This window comes from Elephantulus edwardii, unplaced genomic scaffold (assembly GCF_000299155.1).
Source record: "Elephantulus edwardii isolate Elephantulus edwardi_28Jun2011 unplaced genomic scaffold, EleEdw1.0 scaffold00090, whole genome shotgun sequence".
NCBI classification, from domain to species: Eukaryota; Metazoa; Chordata; class Mammalia; order Macroscelidea; family Macroscelididae; genus Elephantulus; species Elephantulus edwardii.
In genome coordinates this window covers 8,260,119-8,262,040 of record NW_006399840.1, presented here as the reverse complement: position 1 = coordinate 8,262,040, position 1,922 = coordinate 8,260,119, and the positions used below count along the sequence as shown (strand labels likewise).

General features: G+C 44.5%; 2 protein-coding genes across 4 annotated transcripts in view; both read left to right on the top strand.

Annotated features, from left to right (window-relative positions):
- Positions 1-1,922, top strand: part of ESRRG (estrogen-related receptor gamma) — an 826,733-nt gene that overhangs the window by 775,794 nt on the left and 49,017 nt on the right. The window lies entirely within an intron of this gene.
- On the top strand, positions 775-1,098 carry LOC102860655 (60S ribosomal protein L36-like). Its single transcript, XM_006890560.1, has one exon. The coding sequence runs from the start codon at positions 778-780 to the stop codon at positions 1,093-1,095; it is 318 nt and encodes a 105-aa protein (XP_006890622.1). The 5' UTR covers positions 775-777; the 3' UTR covers positions 1,096-1,098.

The window sequence follows — 1,922 nt, the reverse complement described above, 5'->3', positions numbered from 1 at the left end:
TTTGTTGATGGACACTTAGGTTGTTTCCAACTCCTTGCTATTGTGAACAAAGCTGCAATAAACATGGGTGTGCATATATCTGCTTGGAAGTCAGTTATGGTCTCGTCGGAGTATATTCCCAGTAGTGGAATTGCTGGGTTAAATGGTATCTCTATTTGCAACTTTTTGAGAAAGTGTCATACCACTTTTCACAGGGATTGTACCATTTTACATTCCCACCAACAGTGAATAAGGGTTCTAGTCTCTCCACAACCTCGCCAGCATTTGTTCTTGCTGTTCTGTTAAATTTTGCTATTTTGACTGGGGTGATATGATATCATAGTTGTTTTAATTTGCATCTCTCTTAGAGCTAGGGATTTTGAACATTTCTTCATGTGCTTGTTAGCCATCTGAATGTCGTCTTCGGTGAATCAAAATCCATCTTAAGCACATACGACAAAACATTTTTAAGGCCCAGAGTTGCCAATGAATAATTATTAAAGATATGAAAAAAGCCAAATCAGTTAACAAGTCTATATAGACAAAATTTATTTGCATTAGATTCACCAGCTTTCTCTTCTGTTAATTGAACATTTGAATGAAATAATTTTATAAATAATGCCCTGCTCTTCTACTCTATACACTGATGGACTTTGTTTAATGAACAAATGGCAATGCCTAAAATGTTAACAAGTGTGTTGCTGATCCAAAGGCTTGAAGTTCAGGTCCATGTGGATGTGCTATGTAAAAAAGACATGGCAGTCCTTCCGCCGCGGCAGCCATCGACGTGCAGCAGCCATGGCAGTGCGCTACCCTATGGCCGTGGGCCTCAACAAGGGCCACAAAGTCACCAAGAACGTGAGCCAGCCGAGGCACAGCCGCCGCCGCGGGCGCCTCACCAAGCACACCAAGTTCGTGCGGGACATGATCCGGGAGGTGTGTGGCTTCGCACCCTATGAGCGACGCGCCATGGAGCTGCTCAAGGTCTCCAAGGACAAGCGGGCCCTCAAGTTCATCAAGAAAAGGGTGGGGACACACATCCGCGCCAAGAGGAAGCGAGAAGAACTCAGCAATGTCCTGGCTGCCATGAGGAAGGCAGCTGCCAAGAAGGACTGAATGTGCCCCACTGTCCACCAAAGCCCATCTGATGTATTAAAGTGTAACCAACAACAAAAAAAAACAAAAAAAAAAGACATGGCAATCAACTTCTGAAAAAGTCAACCACCGAGAGCCCTCTGGGGCACAGTTTTGCTCTGATGCACGGGGTTGGGGGTTGGGGGAGGGTGTATGGGTGTGTGTGTGTGTGTGTGTGTGTGTGTGTGTGTGTGTGATCAACTTGGCAACTGATTTGATTTTGGGAAGATTTAACAGTCATTAAGTTGGGGCACTTAGCTTTAAAAAGTTACCTTGAAATAATTTGTGCTGTTAACTGGATACCAGCTTTCTGGAGCATTAAGCCTAAGATTGTGGAGCAGTAACTTCCTGTGAAGCTGGGGATCATAGAGATGGTCAGGGGCCATTGCAGAACTTTTAGCTTGTTTCTTTTAGGCTAAGACATGAATTAAATGCCTTTTCTCTCACAAACAGAAGTTTCTCAGACTCTGCTGCTTATCCTGCGTTTTTCTTGAGGAATCACGTAGCTTCCTGAGATACTTCTCACTGGACGACAGCCGCAGAGACCCAATTCCTGCGGTGTGGAAAGTCAGGCTGGGCTGCGGGTGGAGAGATTCTGCTGGAAGCTCTTTGGTGGCGTTACCCCTAAGCTATTCTCACAGACACCGGCTGTTTTTGCTGTTTCCCAAGCTGTGATCACTGTCCCTTCCCAGCAGGCATTTTCTGTCATTGTTATTTCTGAAATATGGATGATAACCATTTAAGTAACAGAGACAATTTATGTTTGTTGAGTGTGTTTGTGAATACACACACACACACACACACACACA

Coding starts and splice junctions, on each gene's coding strand:
- LOC102860655 (XM_006890560.1), top strand. CDS start 778: ATGGCAGTGCGCTACCCTATGGCCGTGGGCCTCAACAAGGGCCACAAA.